This window comes from Lupinus angustifolius, unplaced genomic scaffold (assembly GCF_001865875.1).
Source record: "Lupinus angustifolius cultivar Tanjil unplaced genomic scaffold, LupAngTanjil_v1.0 Scaffold_171_2, whole genome shotgun sequence".
NCBI classification, from domain to species: Eukaryota; Viridiplantae; Streptophyta; class Magnoliopsida; order Fabales; family Fabaceae; genus Lupinus; species Lupinus angustifolius.
The window spans coordinates 315-20,889 of record NW_017726405.1 but is presented as its reverse complement, the minus strand read 5'-3'; the positions used below and the strand labels follow the sequence as shown (position 1 = coordinate 20,889).

The 20,575-nt window shown below is 30.4% G+C and overlaps 1 protein-coding gene across 2 annotated transcripts; it reads left to right on the top strand.

The window, feature by feature from the left end:
* The first annotated feature begins 531 nt into the window (after positions 1–531).
* LOC109340433 (protein GLUTAMINE DUMPER 6-like) lies at positions 532–1,234 on the top strand. 2 transcript variants are annotated; one of them, XM_019578131.1, is made up of 2 exons: positions 532–954; positions 1,021–1,234. In XM_019578131.1, exons 1-2 carry the CDS (start codon positions 606–608, stop codon positions 1,062–1,064), a joined length of 393 nt encoding a protein of 130 aa, XP_019433676.1. In that variant the 5' UTR covers positions 532–605; the 3' UTR covers positions 1,065–1,234. The 2 variants fall into 2 exon arrangements, with proteins under 2 accessions (XP_019433676.1, XP_019433675.1); XM_019578130.1 differs by having other exon boundaries at positions 532–1,234.
* Positions 1,235–20,575: the final 19,341 nt, after the last annotated feature.

Below are 20,575 nucleotides of genomic sequence, written 5' to 3'. Positions count from 1 at the left end.
ACACAAGTAAATATTTATATATATTCAGTATATCATCTATTATTTATTTGTATATATTATTTTTATTTAAAAGTTAATGATTATTAAAAGTGAATGTTGTATAATATAATGATAGTGCAAAAAGAGTTGGTGTGTATATATTTGTTTCTACAATTTATTAAGGATTTAATATATTAACACTGGCAGCGTAAGTGATTTTTACACTATCAGCAAATCTCCACCATTCATTTATTTGTTAGTATTGATTTTCAAACAAAAGTATTATAAATCAATGGTAGATAATATGCTGACAGTGTAAAAAACTTTACACTGTTAATGCATAGATTTTAATCTCATTTATTAATAATTAAACAAACTAACGCATTAACACCAAAATATTACTATTTCTCAACTATTTCATTCCATATTATATGCAATCTAAGAATTAAGCATCTAATCAAGCACCTAAAGGAATCTTCCCCAACACCAAAAGGGTACTTCAGTAAATCAAAACATTTTTTAATTTTTCTATAAATTCCACAACCACCACCACACTTATTTCAGTGCCACCAAGAGAGAAAAAATAGATAGAGAGAGTAATTAATATACTGAGTGAATCAGAAAATATGAGACCAATAAACAGTGTATCAACATCAACATCAACATCACCAAGCACTGGAATTAAGCTATGGAAATCACCAATTCCTTATCTTTTTGGAGGTTTGGCTCTAATGATGGCTCTTATTTCTGTGGCATTGGTGATTCTTGTTTGTTCCTATAGAAAACGTTCTTCTCAATCATCATCAACTGAAGCAAATGAAGATGTTAAACAAACAATGTCTAAGAATATAGAGAGTAATTCAGAGCCTGAGTTACTTGTTATTATGGCTGGTGATGATAAACCAACTTATCTAGCTAAACCTATAATCACTTCTTCAAGTTACTGCACTTGCACTTGTGAAAATCGAGAATCGACTGCATACCCAAGTAAACTACGTACCAGTACCAGTACCACGTATTTGGTGACTATGGAATCGACATCTTCATCAAGCTCAACAACCAATGAAGACGGGTTATCCAGTTAAGTTTGGTAGGAGAAACAAATTTTTGTTATGAAGATTTATGGTTCTTCCTTTTATTTCTCTCTTCATATTCTAGTGGTTTTGTGAGCACGGAATATGAACATGATAATGAGTGGTTTTATGGATTTTTTTTGTTTTTATGATAATGAAAGTATTATGGCTTTGTTTTGCGGCTAATTATGCTCATTATTCTACAACCAAATCTAAACTCAAGACTTTGAACACTAATTCATATAATTATGAGAAATTAATTCATCTCCATACCATAAGCGTAAGTTTTTTATTTTTTGTTTACCATATATAGCTAAAGCATAGATTTTGAAGGCAGAAACAAGAAATCATACAAGAGCATAGAAAACCCAGAAGAACTTAATTTTTAATTTCTTAAATATTATTTTTCCTTTGCAATTTAGAAGTCAGTTTGAGCAACATTAAAGTCATTCTTTAGTAATTTTTACAGTTTTAAATATTGAAATGGTCTTTCTGCTCATGTTACGGTTTTAAATATTAAAACAGTCTTTCTGCTTATGGATAAAACTGCATAGTTTTAACTCCCCAAACCTCATTAAGTGAGAGCTTCTTGTACTGCGGCACCATTTTTTTTATTCATTTTCCTTTGCAAAATTTATAAATCATGCTTAGGAATTGCATTCTGTTGAACACAGTCCGTGTGTTAAAATGGGTATATTGGCATGTCACTTAAAACAAATCATTATATCTGTTTGCTAAGCTTTCTTTCCACCTCTTTCTTTCGTGTTTCGATTTAGCATATGATTCCACTTCTTTCCCAATTAAAATCAACTTTGTAAACCAACATGATGTCAAGAATATAATTTTTTTTTGTCAGCTGTATATAAAAAGACTTTGTTGAGAGATATCGAATCCACAAGTTCGATGATCTGCCTCAAAAGAAATTAGTTTTCAACTGTTGACCGATGAAACCTTTAATATCCAACCTTCAAACATGTGTTAAAGTTAAGGGTGGAAACAGGTCAGGTCAGACTAGACTTTGCCTTAAACATGCCCAACCTATATAGCATATAGGAGCCTAGGCCTAGCCTGTTTAAATTTTTTTTCAAAGCCTATGTCTGGCCTGTTAGATCGGTCGATTAGCTTTAATATGCCTTTTGGATGGCCTAAAGTCTAGCTCGTTAAAGCAAATAGGCTTTTCAAAAAGTCTGAGCCTGACTTGTTCGCGAAAAAAGTCTAGCCTGACCTAGTCTGTTATAGGTCAGGTAATAGGCCATTGATAAGCGGTCTGACCTGTTTCCACCCTTAGTTAAAGCCTAGTCCCAATTAAGAGTTAGTATCATTTTTAGTACTGAAGAGGAAAATACTCTAATAACTAAAGAAAAGATAGATTCTAATGACACTTTTATTATTATTTACAATAAGAAATGACATTTTTATCCTTAAAAGTAAAAACAAATAACAAAATTTCCGGATCCTGATATCCAATTAAAGATGCCATAAAACATAGAAGTGTGTACTTGGACACAAAAGGAAGAAAAATTAAGTGGAGCATCATCAATGACCAAATGCAAACAATGCTTAATGCATTTGCATTAAAAAAATGCAGCATTCTAGTTTCCAAATATAATATCTAGAGAGATAAATTAGATATCTAGAGAGATAAAGAGAATAATTTGTTTGGTGGGTTGATGATGAAATAATCATCGGCTAGAATTGGAGTCACAAAACCCATCAAAGTCACATAGAAAAGTGGTATTGGATAACACAGCATCTAGGCATGTGAAAGTGGAACCCTTTTGTTTTTTATGCTATGTGGGTTTATTTTTTTCTTTTCACTTTATATGAGTCATAAAGATTTGGCACTAGTCTACAAAAGGAGACGCGGCGAAACGCACTTGTTTTTGTTACTTTACCAAGTGGTTTCTTCATTATGTCATTGTTGGTTTTATGAAATGCGGCGGCTAGAAATTGCAAGTGGCAAAAATGGTCAATGTTGTTGCACTTGAAAGAAAGAAAAAAGTTAATTACAAATTCACAATTGATTAAAATAGAATAAACATCCCAAAATTCGATCTCATTTTTCATAATTGATTAATTAATATTTGGTTAAAAATTATTTGTCTATTAAATTATTTATCGAACTATGAAAAAGATTAAACAAAAAACAAAAATATAGTTATTATATGTTTTACATTAAGTAACATGTGGAGTAACTCTTAGTATAGCAATAAAAACAAGATTTATAGACGGATTGACTAATCAAGTTCCCATCGAAATAGCATCAACACAAGGAAAAACATTCCCCATTCGTTCATTATTAGAGGATTCCCAAGAACATCCGAATTGAAATATGACTTTCAGATTAAGTTTCAAATTAATGAGGCAGTGAAGCAAGAATAGTCATTGTAGCAATGAGCTATAAAGTCAGAGGATATATGGGAGAAGTAAGTGGTGGCGAAGCTAGGGATGAAAAAAGTGTCTACTGTGAATGTAATGAGATAAGTTTTTTTGGTACTAACAATGTATCTCAAAGAACATATCATGATAAGACTTAAGCACACGAGAAAAGCTCAATCCAAAAGATTAGATTATTAGGTAAGATATCCTCATGGCTTAAGTACTACAATGAGTTTATTATTCTACTCGATGTGGGACTCCTAACATTGCTGCCCCCTTTAAGGGTCGACGTCCACGACAAAACTTTCACTCTATTCAACGTTTCTCTTTTGGCGGCTTCGCTCACCTATTAGTATATGATAATATACCTTAATCTAGTCTATATGCACCCCTTTCCGTGACACAACTCTCAATGAAAGATACCAATTGTTAGGACTTAAGCAATGAGGAGAGTCCAACCCAAAAGACTACACTTTTAGGTGGGAGAGTTTCATGGCTTAAGTATCACAATGAATTTGTTATTCTACTTAATGTGAACTACTAACAAATCCCTTTCAGAGTGTGTGACTTCCCCTTTAAACAAGTGTCACACACTTGATCTTTTGGTCATGCTGATAATCTAATGGGGTGTTACACTACTAGATCAATATCGTGTTGGTGTGATGAGATAAGTTGATGACATGGGTACAATTTTCATCAACGATAAAGCATTAGATATTCCTTAGACACCAGATAGGGCAAGTGACGATGGTGAAGCTAGTGATTAAGGAATTGTGGAGGACTAGATAGGGCAAGTGATGATGGTGAAGCTACAATGTGTAGTGAAAATATTTTATGAGAGTTCAAAGATATGTTAAATAGAATAATGAACACTTTAAAATAATTCTATTTACATATCTAACAGCTTAATAATTTTACGATCCATTAAATTTAGTGACAAGGGATTAATACACATTTGAGAGAAAAAAATTATTTCATAAATTAATATAATAATTAATCACTAATATTTATAAATATAAATGAGAGATAATTTAAATCAACTTGTTTATGTTAACTTCTACAACATTAATAACTCTTTTATATAAAATCGTGGGAGAATTATAAGATGCCTTATAAAGAGAAAGAAATATGATGAAGAATTGGAAAAAGGGTAAACAATACACTTTCGTAAGATTGATCTTGATCACTTTCATATCTTAACTCACATCTTAGTCAATTGATCCAATTCTTTTTATTATTTGTGTATCTATATCTATATTTTATTATATATAAAGGAAAAATATGGTATAATTATCATCATGATATAATTTTTGTTTTTCTATTTTGCTGGTAATACTTTTTAATTTCTAAAAAAATTATATAATTATATATAATCACCATCCTCTCATCTTAATTAATTTGACCATTAAAATAAAGATAAAAAATATAATATAATGCGTACTCAACAAAAATTACAATATAAAAAATATTCCAACTCACCAAAATAAAATATATAAAAATTAAATATTTGTTGCCATGCTGGTATATATAATGAATACCTGCTGTCCCGAAATAGTGTGTCACTGCTTGTGGTTGGTTGAAAAATACACATTGTATGGGACAGAAGATGTGCTCCTCTGGTATATATGGAATAAATGTCTCCTCATATATGAAGATAATTTATCTCTTTGAATTCACTCATTGTTTGATATATGTCTTGTTTTTCTATATTATTATATATAAAAATATGACACATGTCATAAAAAGACAAAATAAGACACATTTCAAACAATGAGTAAATTTAAGGAGATAAGTTATCTCCTAATATGAGGAGTGACTTTATTCTTATATATATATATAAAATTTAAAATCTATGCATTGTCACTGTAAAGTTTTTTACACTATCAATCCATCATTATTTTGTATTACTTTTGTTTGAGAATCAATGATGACTAACATATAAATGATGAATGATTTGCTGATAGTGTAAAAACACTTACATTTGTCAATGTATACATATTAAGTCCATATATATATTTCTTTTTTTTCTTCATTTTTTCATCATTTATTTCGCTCACTTATTTGGTCTGTTGGATGTAAAAAATGAATAACTGAGATTGAGTATAATTAGTGTAATTTAAATTGGGTTAAACAGATCCCTCCTCTCATAAATATAGGTTTGAAACAAAAATGTAAAAGGAAGTTTGCCTATTATATATATACACTAGAGTGTTTCAGCCAGCTTTTCAATTATTTGTAATTTATACTTTAAATGCTGTAAATTTCAAATATAATAAGTGAGATAGAAAAGAAATACTTGAAGGTTAAAGGAAGAAGATTATAATAAAAAAATAGAGAGATTTAAAACATTATATGTCCATAAAATTGATGGGTAGATCCTCACTCTTTATAAATTATAAAAGGTAAAATAGGTAAACACAGATTATATCATAGGTAATTGTTCTGTGTTCCAATCTTTTCTTTGATTTTACAGGAAGGACAAGAAACATTAAAATTAGAACAACCATATAAAAGAAAAAAGAAAAGCAAGATGGGTAGTTAAAAACATTGTTTCTACACATAATTTTCTTGATACCATTCTAGTTACCTTCTTTTGTCTGAAAAATAGGTATGCTAAAACACATTTTTATTTTATCACAGAATATAATGTACAATATTATAACAAAAAAACAAGTTATTATTGCTTTAGTTGATTGGAGAATATGGTGTTAGTTCTTCAATGTGCCTCTTGGCTATAAGAAATAAAGAATGCTTCCTTCTAGGTATTGATAATAAATAATAATGATTATGTTTGCGCTTTTCCAATATATTCTTAGGATATTCGATGTGCTGTTTTATGTAAACAGCAGTGTTGATAGAACTTTCACACCTTCAAGTCTTATCAAGCTACAAGGTTGTACTATTCAAATGCTAATCTTGGACTGTGGGTACATATCAAAAAGCAAAATAAATACTTTGTAATATATATGCATTTTTGATATAAAGATTTATATACAATGAGTATTTTATTAACTATTTATTTATATTATTTTTTAAAAAGTTAATAATAATTAAAAATAAACTATGAATAATAGATTGATGTTATATAAAACTCTTACATTGATAATATTTTTCTCTCTCAAAAGAATAATGTTAAAGCAGAGATCCACTTTTGGTTATTAAAATTTTGATCCTTAAAAAATTAATAAATTGAATGGTGGCAAAAAGATCGTCAAATTTTAGTTTTTTTAATATTTTTTATACTAATTTTTTGTGAAGTTTTAATCATGATTGGGGCTATTTTAACTTTTAGTTTTGATTTTTTTTAGAGAATTTTACATTTTAAGGATTAAATTGGTAGAGGATTTTTTAAAAACTAAAGTAGAGTTCGTGAAATTCCAACCATGCCATTCAGGACCATGACGGCTTAGACCAAGTCTACCATTTTGACTAGGGATTACAAAGTGTGTGATAGTGCTTAATGCTTACTATAGATGACAAAATGAACATTGTTTGCGAACGTGTCTGCATAACCAATAATTTTTTACGAATCGGGCATGTGAATTTTGCCTATTTATTCATTTTGGCCGACCCACTTGCCTGCGAAGCTCACAAAAAATTTTAATGTGCAATGTAGGCAGCCCACATGCATAAGATAAGGAAAAAAGAAAATTATAATAAATTATGTTGTAATGTGATTTAATATTTTAAAAAAATTATGATGTAATGTGATTTAATATTTTAAAAAAATTATGATGTAATACGATTTAGTTAACTTTATAGAAAATATCAAAAAAAAATTTAATTTTGTTCTCTTTTAATTACTTAATTTAATTTATTTTTTATTTATTACATTAAATTTTTAATTTTCAACTATTCATCAATGTCCGTGGGGCACTTGTTATCCCGTTTTAAAACAGGCAGGGCATGCCATTTTGTTCATTAAACCATCGTGGGCATGTCTGTGTCCGCTTAAACATCAGTAACGTTAATACTGGTTTGAATGATTTATGTTTACCAACGTATTTGATAGAAAGCATAGTTGCTGTTAATACATGCAACAACGCATAATTAAGGAATCGTTGTTGAAGATGACATAGTAATCATGTTTGCTTAATTATATGTTGTTGATGTTTTACGACATTTTAAATGTCTGAGATATTAATGGTGACAGTTATGCGTCTATTTGTTTGTTGAAATATTAATGGTTTAGTGGTTATGCATTTCTTGGTTGTTGAAATATTAATGGTTGCTCATCTATAAAAATTGTGGTTCACTCAATGTTCTATTTCATCAGTAAGAGTATGTGTTTCTTATTCTATAAGAGTATGTTCATGAAGATAGGAGGAAGAAAATACAAAGTAGTAAAAAAGAGAGGAATAATGCAGAGAGTGAAAAAGAGAAAAAGGACCCAAATTTCTATAGAGAAGTCGAGGAAAAAATTGTGTTTCTGTTTCAGAATTATGTCAAGGAGGTTTTTAACAACTTTTGATATTGTAAAATGACTCATATTTCAGAAGGAAGGTGATTGTCATATAAGATTTACATTAGATGAAAATTTAATTTGTAAAGTATTGAGTTCATTGAGCTCTTTCAATTTTTTCAGATCATTGAAATCTTTTGATTTTCAAAACGGGTCCAAATTTCAGAAGGAAAGTGACTGTTATACAAGATTTGCATGAGATAAAGATTTGTATAGAGGAGTCGAGAAAAAAATTATTTCCTTCATTGAAATCATGTCAAGGAGGTCTTTAAAAACTTTTGATTTGGAAAAAGTACCGAGATTTTGAAAGGAAATAAAAGGAAAAAATTATTTCCTTCATTGAATTCTTTTGCATTGTATTCTTCATTTGCCAAATCATTTAGTTCATTATATTCACATGTACTAAATCATTTAGTTCATGATAATGTATTTTGTCTATGTGAATGAATAATAAAACAATTATTTTGGATGTTAATTTCCAGTTTTTGTTAATTATTTGGATGATTATTTTCTTTAATACTTTTGTTGTTCCTTATTAATAAATTAAACACGATAAACAAATTAACAATACTTAATAAATACAAAACTAAATTAACAAAATCTAATGTTTAATATTTTTCAAGTTTCGTATTATTAAACATAATTATATAGTAATCTACTTCATGCCAACTTCATCGTAATGAACGTTAATTCATGTTGTATAAATATTTTCCACTTATGTAAAATGTTAATTTAACAACGCATAACTACGATCACGCTGTTAATTTGGAAAATGAGTTCACTTTAACAACGCATAATTACGATTGTGCTGTCAATTAGATTCTATTCAACAACACTACATATCGGTAGCACTGTTGATGTGTTAATGAAAATAAGTAGTAAACAGTTGGATACACAACAACAACGTAATCCTTACTATGCATTGTTGAAGATTGAATACAACAGCGTCACTTTTAGTATGATATGTTGAAGATGTGTTAATGAAAATAAGTAGTAAACAACTAGATACATAACAACAACGCAATCCTTAATAATCCTTAACAACGCAATACAATAATGCTACTTTTAGTATACGCCGTGGAAGATGTCTATTCAACAGTGCTACTGTTTATAGGCGTTGTTAAATTGGTAATACATTTTAAATATAAAAAATATGAATCGTTCCCTCTACGCTCTCAAACTTAATCAAAAAGAAATCCTCATACTCATAAACCTGAAAATACTTCATCAATGACTTCCCAAAGTGGTGATCGTGGTTCTTACATTGGTGACGAAGCTACACCGACTCTACAAGACAAGCAAATCGTTGCTAAAAAAGGACCTCCATGTGAAATGACTTCCATGAAGATTGTCATTCGATCAAGAAGTAAGGATGTGAAGATATAAGTTTAATGAAACTCTAAAGGCCAACAATTAAACTTGAAGGGTGACAACGCATTGGTAAGATACATTGGTGTTGTAGCTAACATTAAACAAATGAAGTGATGTAGGGAATACTGTGAATGAGCGTATTTGGAATGAAATAACAATAAGTTTATTTTCCAGTTTTTGTGTTTTCATGCAACGTACATATATGTATTACATTTTCATGCAATGTACGTATATGTTTTATGTTTTCATACAATGTACGTATATGCATGTATTTTCATGAAATATATATGGTATATGTGTTTTTATTTCAGTCAACTTTTGATGTTGGTGAGGAGCACAAAAATTATATCCTTAAATCGACTAGCAAGACTCTACAATAATTTCAAACTGATGTCAGAAAATTACTCAGAGATGCTCATGGCAATGTCAACCTAAAACCTCCAACTAAATATACAAATATCGTTGATTAAGAGGATTGAAAGACTTTTGTCACCCTACGCATACAAGACGAGTCTTTCTTGGTAAAATCATATTCTTTGTATTGACTTTTGTATATATGCTTTTGTATATACATATATATAAATATATGATTGTTGATATTAGTGTTGTTTATTGTTTCAGAAATTAAGTAATGAAAACCGCAAAGGGGCATCCAAGCCTTTATATCCATACCGAGCTTCTTGAGCGGTATATAGAAGAATCGACGAAAAAATTGCAAGTATTGTTAATTTGTAAGTACATTATTGGTTATGTTTTATATGCATATATATCTAATTACATTATTATTGGTTATGTTTTGTTAATCAGAGAACAAAAGCAATACACCTATGACTCCACATGGAAAAGAACTGGATGTTCTATGCGTGAATGCCCGTAAGAACAAGAATGATGTCATCGATAATGAGGAAGTTCAAGAAGCGACAAGAGATGTTGTAAGTGCTCATTTTTTAATTATACTTAATTCACATACTTTATTTATCAAAATATGATTAATTAACATAATGTTTTTTTCTTGATTTGTCAGGTTGCCCCAAAGGAAAAGGAGGCAAACCCTAATAGTCGCATAATACATGACAAGTCACTAGGAGTGCCTATATACCCTGATTGTGTCTGAGGTGCGAGATTTGGGGTTAGCTAGCAAACATGTGCACCCATCCAAAGCGTGCAACCAAAGCCCAAACGAGCCAGGTTCAAAATCAACTAGATGGCCTCATGCAACGGTTCAACGAATTTGAGCAATCAATGAAGGCGAAGGAAGCTGAGTGGCAACGACTAGCTAGTAATGTTGACACTGTTCCTTTAACCGTCAATGAGAGTTGTACATCTGCACCTTACAACATTCTCATTCTGATTCCCATTCTTGAGGTAACTTAGTTAACTTATTTTAATTTATTCTTTAACTAATTATATGTTTTAACTTACGTACAAGAAATCGGTTCTTGCAAACTTTTCCTAGATACCCCAACTAGCTGAGTAGTGGGTGTTGGGAAAGTGCACAAGTCGTCCGATGATATACTTCATAATGCATGTATCCCACGCTATCATGTGAAGGTCTCGATTGACATTGCAATCAATGATAATGCGTTGCTGCCAATTCCTCTCAATGAGGATATCTTCACAGTCGGAGGGGGTATAGGCACTTTTGTGGCTTGGCCAGTAAACCTTGTTCAAGTAATTCATCCTAAGGTATGATTTTTCACCTTATGCTCATTCATATTATATATCTATTTCTCTATAATTGATATGTTTTTTATTAAATATTTTAAGAAAATGTATATTCCACTCCCAATAACACCTAAAAGTCTAAGGCATCTTTGGTGGATGTGAGCTCAAAGCCATCCATTGGAGATGTGAGCTCCAAGAAAACTACCAACTATTGTACTCAGCTGTTGGAGTATGTACAGAAGTTGGGAGATGATACGATAATTATATCAATTCCCAATGAAGTCTTCGGGGATAATATTGATGAATATGTTGGCATCAATGAAATCCAGGATGTATATAAACGTGATTGTATAGGTGCAACTTCTGTATGTATATATATGAGGTAAATTATGTTTTCTTAACTTTTCACTTTTGCATGACGGTGTGTTATAATTAACTAACATTTATGTTATATATATTAGGTACTCGTATGGAAATTTTATTAAGGTAAATAAGGAAAATGTGATGTTCATATCCCCACACCTTACTACTTTGGTGTTAAGTGACAAAAATGAGATTGAGGGAAAAAAAGAACGAATTACAGATAATCTCCTCCATCATAAAGAAGATGCAAATTTATTTTGTGCACCTTTTAATACCAGGTGGGAATTTTTATTTGTCTTTTATATTTCTTTCTTTAGTATGTTTGTTGTGCTTAACATTTCCTAACCATGTACATATGTTTTGTTAGACATCATTGAGTAGTCCACTTACTTCGCTATGAAAGAAATGTTTTCTAGGTAAGTGAAGTAGTCATTTAAACTTTTAGTTACACTTTCACTTTAATTTTTTGTTTAGTAATTAAGTATATTTTCTATTGTTTAGTGAGGTGAGAGTTTACAGAAGTTGTAATCTTGCTAAAAACAAACAAATCCCAAAATTCAGTGGACTCATATAAAGGTATTAGCACAAATCATCTCAAACAATTATATGTGTACTTGCCAATTAATGATATACTTATATGTTTACTTCATTTTAATTGTAGACCCCTTGCCAAAAAACTAGGAAGGTTGCGGCTATTACGTGCTAAAATTCATGAATGATCATTCAACAATGACCAACTAATGTAATCAAGATTGATGGCAAATCATATATAGATGACGAAGTCAACCACACTAGAGAATAATGATCAAACTTTGTACTTATTTCTGTTGACAAATCATAGCTAAATGTATAGTAGATTAGTTTTGCACAGATTGTAGCTTAAGGAGTTCAATGTAATGTATATGATCTGGTCTATGTAATTAATGTAACACAAATTATAGTATAGATTGTAGCTTAGGGAATTCAATTCAATGTAAACATTACAGTGTAATTAATGATCAATATATAAATTAAGTTATGTTCATATATTCATTTCGTTGTTATGTTATGTTTCTGTATGCATTCAGGTTATTTTCTCTTGTGTGCGTAACTGTGTAGAATTAGGAATAATGGTAATCGATAATGTTTTTTTGTGAATGCGCTGTCATTATAACCATACAATAGCGTTTTTTTAACAATGCGTTGTTGATTACGTTGCATTTCAACAACACGTTCACCAAAAAGTGATGTTGATTACGTTGCATTCAACAACGTATTCACCATAAAGCACTGTTGAATATTTATCTTTCATTTATTCTCTTTTAGCTATACAACAGCGCATTCGGTAAGAAGCGCTATAGATATGATCAACACAACTATTTCCTCTATACTTAATCGCTTAACACATTGCTTAATCGATTAATTGTTTGAATGTTATTTATTGCCAATATTAATTGTTCTATATATTTAATTAATTGTCATTAATAGGATGTCATAATGTAATTACTAATTTGAATTTCATTAAAAAATGAATTAGTACAAAAATTATTATATCTTACACAATGTTTCCTTAAGATTGCACTGTGGAACACTTACCTTCTTTATATTTGAATGAGGAGTTCTTCCATAGTGTTTGCTTAAGGTTGTGATGTTGATTAGGTATCATTGACAGCACCATCTTCACTATGCACTGTTGATTTTGTATCATTGACATCGACATCATAATTATGTGCTATTGAAGATACTATCCTACCCTAAAAAATTAAAGTGTTCCCACATTCTCACACATTCATTAACAATCTCAACACTCATTTACTCAGCAACAAAACACATTTACTCTCAAACTCAACCTCGAAAATCATTCACTGAATACACTGAAAATCATTCACTCATTTTACACAAAAATCATTAACACCAATTTCAAAAATCCTTCACTTGTTTAACCTCAAAATCATCATTCACACATTCAACACCGAATTGAAAGTGAGTTTTTCATATAGTTATTTGCCTTTTTAATTACATTATATTTAGCTTGTATTGAGTTATAAATATTTTCCTTATAAATGAGTGAAAGTGATTTCACTCATTTAGCTTGTATTGAGTTGGGATTTCCGAGTTCCGACTCATTTAGCTTACATTATGAGTTAGAGTTCCCCTATTTTTAATTACATAATAATGCATTTGCTCTACTTGGTGAGCTTAACTCCAAGCTTTAGAGATTTATGCTCATTATATTTTTTTTTCTTTATAGAAAATGGACCGAAAATGGATGAGTGTCAATCGATTGACGAATGACTATGAAGAATGAGTGAAATCATTTGTTAGGTTTGCAATTGAGAATTCTGAAAACCCTAATAGAATTGTACGTCCTTTCTTAAGATGTTGTTACTCAAACCGAATTACTCACAATGAGTTAAAAGTTCATTTAGTGTGTCACGATATTGATCAAAGTTACATTGATGAGGAGTTGAACATAAATGCACAATCAGTTTCCGAAAGATTGAAATGGTTAGCCACTGGTCCAAGCCTTCATGTCTTATCCTGCAACTAGTTACCTAATTAATGGGATCACATTTTATACGGAAAAAGAAGATGATCAAAGTAAAATGCAAAATAGTGGTGTGACTCTTGTTGCTCGAACTTTACACATGTCAAGTGCAAAAGATAGAAATCCAATATATGCGAACATGACATACTTTGGAGTGATTGAACATATATGAGAATTGGATTACACAATGTTTCGGATGCTGGTTTTTTATTGTATGTGGGTTGATAACAACAATGACTTTCGGGTTGATGACTTAGGGTTCATGCAAGTGGATCTTAATAGGCCAGGATGTAAAGACGATCCGTTTATTCTAGCATCACAAGCTTAACAAGTATTTTATGTTAGTGATCCAAGTGATATAAAATGGTCCATTATTCTTTTAACTAACAAAATAATCGTTAATAATATTGATGACCAATAATATGAAGATATTGATGACGATGATCCTTTTTTGGGGACATATTAGTCGCGTGGGAGCAAACCAACTACAGATGATGATTTATATACAAGACAAGAGATGATCATGATGAAGAGCATTGGGTAAATCAATATGATTCTCCAAACAAGGATAACCCTACAAGACAAAAACAATCAAAGGAAAGGAAAAAAGTAGACGCAAGTAATCTTTGTATAATTATAGCTTGATTTTGATTGTTTGTAATTTGTATAATATTGATTCTTTGTAATTTGTGTAACTTTTTTATTTGTAATTATGTACTCCATCGAAACATATATAATTGACATGATATTCATTATTAGTATTTTGTATTGTATTGATGTTTAATAAAACAAACTTCTGGTCTGTATTAATGTGTCTGTGTTGTTCAGAATGCATAAATGTCTGTGTTGTTAAGAATGTATGTTCTGCTAATAAATGTATTAATTTATACAAATCAACAGCGAATTCCAGGGGAAGCCCTGACATGTGTTGTTGTAAAGGATAACTACAACAACGCTATGTGTGTGATACGTTGTTGTATTAAGGTGTTGTTTGAGAAAATTTATGAATAATAGTATTATAATACAACAACGCTTTTATGTTATTGCGCTGTTAAATATATGAACTTCAACAACGCAACAATAAGCGCTGTTAATAAGACCTATAAAATACGTTGTTTATATAAAACTACATGACAATGCTTTATGGACGATGCGCTGTTGTATTGATGCACTATATGACAATGCTTTGTGGACGATGCACTATTGTATTGATACACTACATGACAATAATTTTGTGTGTTACACTGTGGTATATAATCAATACAACATCGTTTGTGAAACACTGTTAATGATGACCATAAGCACTGTGGTACAGTCAAACAGAAAGCGCCCGAAAGTGCTGTTATACATATAAAATAAGCATTGTTGAACGACAACTCTAGCATAATATAGACATGAATCAATGAAGGATTATTTAGTATTTATTTTCTTGGATAGTTATTTTCTTTAACCCCATGAGGGTAACCTAGGAATATGCATTTCCTTGATTTAGCATCCATTTTTTTCCTAGGAGAAACTAATGTGGAAGCATAACAAAGACAACCAAATACTCTCAAGTGCTTGAGGTTAGGAAATGTGTTATGCAATTCTTCAAAAGAGGACTTATTAGACAAGAAAATAGTAGGTTGCCTATTAATTAGATGAACAAAATGACAGATAGCATAATTCCATAAATAGACACGTAAGTTAGATTGAAAAATTAGAGCTCTAGCCACACACAATATGTGTTAGTGTTTTCTTTCCACAATGCATTTTGTTGTGGTGTCTCAACACATGAGGTTTGGTATTGTATTCCCTTTTCCATATAGAAATATCTCTTAATAAATTCTCTCCCATTGTTAGACCTAATAGTTTTATTTTTCTTATTGAATTGATTGTGAGCATATGTCACAAAGGCTTTAACAAGAGGGATGACTTTTGCTTTTAATTTCATGAAATAGATCCAGGTGAACTTGGTTTTTTCATCTACTATCGTTAAAAAGTATATGTGTCCAAAAGTAGATGGGGTGGAAAGGGTCCCCATATGTCTATATGTATTAAGTCAAAATCAGTTTCAAATTTAGTAATGTTAGAAGTTTAGGGTAGCCTTTTGTGTTTAGCTAAGTGACAAATCTCACAAGGGTCTAAAGTTTTATTGCATTTAATGAATATAAAAACAGATGACATAGTAGTTATTTTCTCATGAGATGAGTGGCCTAATCTAGAATGCCACATGTTACAATCACCATAACTAGTGAAGGCATTTACATGATGAGGTTACATGATGAGGTTCATTGTATTTCTTGTTGGATTGATTTAGTACATATAATCCTCCCTTTAGCTCAACTGCACCAATCATCTTCAAGGAGTGTGAGTCCTGAATTTGACAATGTTTTGTTGAGAAAGTTAAGTGCAGGCTAAGGAGGATGTGAGTTTTGAGACATAAATAAGGTTGAAATTGAAGACAGGCACATATAAAACATTGGTGAGGTAAAAGTTATAAGAGAATACAATAGTTCCTGAATGGCAGGAAGTAACTTGATTGCCATTAGGTAATGCAATCAAGAGAGGTTTAATCCTCTTATAATTTTGATCAAGAGAAAGGGAGTGACAGATATGGTCTGTTGCCCCTGTGTCAAGTGCCCAACAACTTGACTTGGTCTTGTATGAAAAAAGATGTTAGAGATGTACCTGACTTGGTTAGTATTGTGAGAGCCTTGCCTCATGGATTCTTGAGTCATGTTCTTCAATGCATTATATTGAGCAGGTGTAAATAGACATGATGAATTTGGCTTGTCTTCCTTGGATCCAGTATTCTCAGCTTTTTCTGGTGTATCAATCTTTGGTTATGTGCCTGAGTAACAATTGATATTGGTGTAATTTGTGAAATATCCCAGGGAAACCCAAGCTTTTTATAGCAAGTATCAACCGTATGGCCAATTCTTTGACAATAAGTACAAATCTTCTGTCATCTACCTCTTGCAAAAGAACCAGATCTGCCCTGAATGTTGGATCCTCCACTTTTTGATCTTCTAAGCCCTCTTCCTCTACCTCTTGGTCTGTTGTCATAGGAATTACTTGATAAGTTTGCTGAGAAACTTGGTTCTTCAAAGAACATTTGTCTTTCTTGTTGAACCAATATTGAGAAGACTTTATTGATTGGTGTGAAATGGTCCATAAGCATAAGCTGTAATCTAACAGAGGAGAATTGATCATTTAATCTGCTAAGAAAACAAATTACATAGTCATTCTCCCTATACTTCCTTATGGTGGATATAAATGCACAATGGCACTTGATTTCATAGTAGAAGGGTGGGATTGGTTTATAGTTGTACAATTGTTCCCATAATCCCTTCATTTGAGTATAGAATTTGTCAACTGAAGCATTACCCTGCTTGATTGAATGAATGAATTTGGCCAATTAGCTCTGAAACTCTGAACATATCTCCTTGGTGATACCTCTCCTTCAAGTCTTCCCATATTTCTTGTGCACTTTCTATCCATAGTACACTTTGTACAATGGATGGTTCTATTGAGTGACTAATCCATGACACCACTAAGTTGTTACATATTTTCCATGTTGCATACATCAAATCATGTGGTAAAGGTTTGGTTAAGGATTCATCAATGAATTCTAGCTTGTTCTTGGTTTCTAAGGCCATGGTCATTGCTCTTAACCATGAATGGTAATTTTCACCATTTAGTAAGATGGAAACCAGAGTTGAGCCTAGGTTTTCGTTGGGGATGTAAGTAATAGGGATTTAAAGGATCTAGAATGAGGTTTGTGATTTGGTTGGCCATCAGGAACATAAATACACAAATTTGTGGTAAAAAATGAGATGTGATAACATAAAGAAATAAAGAAAGTATTGAAACTGTAAGAAGAAGAAATAGAAGCAATGATGCAATAAAGGCATAGTAGATTCACCTTCTCAAGGGTGCTCTGATACCATGTGAAAATTGAACTCCCATGGCAGATGAAAGAAATGAAAAACCAGCCTTGTAACAACAATGAAAGATACAAAAATAAGACAAAAGAAAAAGCTTGTAAAGCTTGAATGAGTGAAAATGAAGAAACTTCTTATTGGTTCTTCAATGAATGATTTCAATATACATCATAACTCCTATTTATCCTAATTCTAATGAACCAAAACATATTGGAGCTTAACTGAATTAAAAACAAAAACTTTCTATAAAAGGAAACTGGACTACTACAGTGTAATAACGGATAAAACATAAATTTGAAAAGTTGCTAAAAAGGGAAAAACTTCAGTTGAGTGTATTAGAGGTTTCAAGATCACTTGGGCTTTGATCTGAGCTATCTGGACTTTGTGAATTAGTAATGTTTTCAACCATTCTCTTTATTCATGTAACATTTAGAAATGATAGATTTAATATGATGGTCTAGACACATATCAAGAAATATATCAAACAAAGAACCCATTATTATGATTTACAAATTGTACAAAGTCTTAAACAAGTGTATATTTTTAGCTTCACATATAACATAACCCCAAAGAATAAAATTGAGATGGGTTGTTGACAATGAGTAAGAGAATGAGAAATAAAAGAGAAAAATGAAAGTGGGTAGCTCAAAATGGGGTGATGAGAGAGGTAGAGGGAAAGAGCAGGTCACTTCTAAGTTAAGATATTATAAATCATTAGATTTTAAAAAATGATTAAATGAGATAAGTTATAACCTGTGCAATTTAATATGGGTGTAAACCAATCTCGTCATATTTATATATATGAATGACCATTGAACAAATTCAAATGAGAAATATTAATAGGAAATATTATTATTAAATTGTTAATAAAATGAAAATTATAATTTAGTAAATATTATTATTCAAATGAGAAATCCTTCCATCTGTATATAAGCCTTTCATTTTTTTTTACTACAGACCAAAGAAAGTATAAAGAAACTAATATAAAAGTTATTTTATACACAAAAAAAAAATATAACATTCCTATTAGAATTAAGCACTCCAATCTAAAAGGGACAAACTAAAAAATTGACATTGATGTGAGAATCAATCACTCCAAGCTTCTTTTAAGTGTGTTTGGTTTAATTATTTTATATTTCTACTTTAAATGAAATCAGAAAAGGATCATGAAAATATGTTTGTATTGTTGTTTTATTTTATATTTCATAAAACATAAGTTTTATTTCTGGAAATGATAAAACATCATTTCCAACATTCTCAAGAATGAAGCAGTCAAATGTTTTTTTGTTGAAATTTTTACCAATTTTGTTAATCCATTTGTTCCATATTATCTATTTTTTTATTTTTTATGTTATTCCAAATCTTTCGATATCTTGGAAATCTAATACACATTCATACTTTACTTTCTAATTACCCTTTATTTATTATTCATCTTTTTCACCACCTATTTCTTCATTTCTTTTTAATTTAGTTTTCAATGTACATTAAATCTGATTATTTTAGTCAAATTGTATCAAATTTTTATACCATTTAATGATTTCTTATATTATACCCATAAGTCTAAAAATGAATGAAATTTTTTTTCACTTACTCTATCTGTTGATCAACAAAACGTCAAAGTCAATCAAGGAGTGTCTCCCTCGTTCACATAGCCACACATTTTCATAGTAGAATTTATTTCTTTCTTTCCCAACGTAACAAATTTTTTTCGACTCTCTTAATGGTATTGCTAAATAGTTTGATGATATGTGCGATAATGTATAACTTTGTGATGAAAAGTGATACCCTTTGAAATTAGTGTAACCTGAATTAAATAATAGAACACTTGTATGTTATTAATTTATTTTAACTTTAACTTTTTGGATAACACCTACAATTTCTTGATGTTCTTTGTGATATTCTACACATCTTTGTGGTAGTTAATGACCAAATTAACAATTAAAGGTGTTCAATATACTGTTGACATAAATTTTATTGTAAAAGAAAACACAAGTATGAGATATGAGAAATGATCATCTCTGTTAATGGAGATTCAGATACAACAAAAAACCAAAGAAAATAATAACATGATAAGACATTTTTATCGTTTTATATATAATGGAATAATATTTTTGCCATTGAAAACACATGTAAAATCAAACATTTGTTTCTTCATTAATGGAGAGACTAAGTGTTCCATACGAAGACACCCTATGAAATCATTAGATTGGCTACTTAAGCAAATCGAATTTAGAATTAAATTATGTGCATGGATAATTGTCCTTATTTGTGAAGTTTAGAGTAAATGATTTTGAAAATGAAAATAATAATAACAAACATATTTAGGGAAATGAAAACTGTTTTTTTTAAAATAAAAACAGAAAATAAAAACAGAAAATATTTCTTGAAACTAAACAGACGACATGAAAATGAAAATTGTTTTTAAAAACAAAAAATAAAAATAGAAAATATTTCTTCAAACTAAACATATCCCGACATTCTCGAAAACATTCATGGACATTTTTTTCCAAATCATTAATCAAATATGTCGATATCATGTTCCTGAATAGAATTCTAAGCACCAACAAGGTGGTAGTCTAGATCATCATTATCATACTAGACCAAAAATCAATGATTCGATTCCTATAAACGACATTTGTTAGAAGAAATTGTCATAGACCCCAAAAGACATTAATTTATTAACCATAAAGAAGATATGAGATAACCTTGATTATACAAACAAAAAATACAATTCTAAAGAAAATCAAAATATTTCATATACCCAACACTAATATAATACACTTGGTTCCAATAAGAAATGGATGGATGCAAATTCTTCTCTCCCATTAGT

Coding starts and splice junctions, on each gene's coding strand:
- LOC109340433 (XM_019578130.1), top strand. CDS start 606: ATGAGACCAATAAACAGTGTATCAACATCAACATCAACATCACCAAGC.